We start from the raw sequence: 2,023 nt of genomic DNA, 5'->3' as shown, positions 1-2,023 counted from the left end.
ATGCGATCTTTCTTTCAAAATTTTGAAAATAATGATCTTGATGGTGGTATTCGAAGTTTCAAGATGCATGATATTGTGCATGATTTTGCTCAGTTTTTGACCAAGAATGAATGTATCACACTAGAAGTTGATCATGGTGAAGATAAATTAGTTTCACTTGATGAAAAATCTCATCATCTATCCATAGTTGTTCAATCTGGTACAAAATTCCCAGCTCCAAATTACAACAAATTGAATGAAAAGAATATTCGTAGCTTATTTATTGTGCAAAGTAGAAGACTTTTTATTGATAGTTCATTGTTCTCACAACTTATGTTCTTGCGGAAATTATCTTTAATTGAATGTAGTCTTGAGATGCTAGAAGAGAGTATTGGTCAATTAATACATTTTAGATATCTCAATTTAAGGCGAAACTTCAATCTAAAGAGATTACTTGAAGGTATATGCAATTTATGTAACTTGCAAACTCTAAATCTATCGCGTTGCTTCTCAATTAAGAGATTGCCAGAAGGTATAGGAAAATTGGTAAAATTAAAACATCTCTACATTGATGGGTGTGACTTGGAGGGATTGCCAAGGGGAATTAGCGGGCTGTCTTGTCTTCAAAGGTTAGATATGTTGGTGGTTCCTGAGCATAAACAACTCTATTTTGATATTGGAGATTTGAAAAGCCTGAAAAACCTTTGACATCAATATTGTTGTATAAAGGGATGTAGAAATTTTAAAAATGCAACTGAGGCAGAGAATTTAGGTCGTAAGAATATTGCCGTCAGCAGAGGTGACGGTTTAGAGCTCGATTTTAGGAAGTTGAAAAAGGAGTGTGGTTTCGAAGATGATAGTGATACACTTGAAACCTTAGAACCAGATCCATACTTGAAGACCTTGATCATCTGGAACTATATTGGTCTTGTTATGTCTCGTAGTTAGATGTTGTCTTTAATTCATCTAAAATAGGTTGAACTTTGGGATTGTAACGCCCAACGTTTTGGGCACCTAAGAGTAGCAAAGAACGGGGTGGTGAGATGTATTTGAATATCATTGTGAATGATAATATATGCTTGAGAAGAAAACTCATGTTGCAAAGCAAAACTCATGTTTCAAGTGTTAGCCAAAATGTGGTGTGTATGGTTTGGTGACAAACCGAGCATTTCAGTCTCGAACCAAAATGAAAACCCTAGTCGGGTAAATTCTCGAATAATTGGTATTTGAGAAGCATAATTATAGAAAAATAATATTGGGCATTTAATTATTGGATTAATTTTAATTAAGGTCAAAAAGTTTGATTTTGAGTGGAAAATCTCAAAAAGTGCATTTTTGTGAAAAATGCACATTTCAAGCAAAAAAAAAAGTGATTTTGGCTAATTAAATTATTTGAGTGGTGTATATATGAGTGTGGCCACTTAAATTAAATAGCAAGTCATATTTAATTTAATTAAACTAGATTAAAATCTCAATTAGGAGAAAATAAGAAAAATTATCATGTAGTAACATTTTGGAAAAAAAAACACAATTAACTTAAGATTAATTAGACTTAAGTAAAATTGCTTAGGAAATTAATCTAGGCTTAATTTGACTAGTGAGAGATGGAAACACATGGGACAGAAAGGTCATTAAGTTTATTTATTTTACATCTATAGATAAGTTAAAATCGTCAAAAGTTTTATTATCTACAAAAAAAAATCAAGAACTTAGAAGCTAAGTTTACTCAATTCTCTCTCAATTTCTCTCCCTTGGTCAACCACTTTGGAGCATGATGCCTCTGGTGCTTTCCTTAATAAACACTCCCCTTATCATCCTTTATCAATCCTAAACTTAATACTAAGTGTTGGAGTGCTTTCTTGAAGCTAAGGAGATCACACACCAAGTTAGTTTCACAAAGGTAAACACTAGATATCCTTGTCAAAGCTTTTGTGTTTGGTAAATTTCTACACTTGGCTGAGTTGATAGAGTTATGTAATCTTATTATGAGACTATTGGGGAGTGAATATGTGTAGATTAAAGGCTGAGTAAGGAGCTCAAAGTG

The 2,023-nt window shown here is 32.7% G+C and overlaps 1 protein-coding gene across 1 annotated transcript; it reads left to right on the top strand.

Moving 5' to 3' along the window:
- LOC133779587 (putative disease resistance protein RGA4) lies at positions 1–927 on the top strand. The gene is made up of 2 exons (XM_062219533.1): positions 1–608; positions 717–927. The coding sequence occupies exons 1-2, from the start codon at positions 1–3 to the stop codon at positions 925–927; spliced, it is 819 nt and encodes a 272-aa protein (XP_062075517.1).
- The last annotated feature ends 1,096 nt before the right edge of the window (positions 928–2,023 follow it).

Source organism: Humulus lupulus, chromosome 5 (assembly GCF_963169125.1).
Source record: "Humulus lupulus chromosome 5, drHumLupu1.1, whole genome shotgun sequence".
Taxonomy (NCBI): Eukaryota; Viridiplantae; Streptophyta; class Magnoliopsida; order Rosales; family Cannabaceae; genus Humulus; species Humulus lupulus.
Note: the sequence above shows the minus strand (reverse complement) of the source record. Positions and strands in the feature narration are given on the sequence as shown.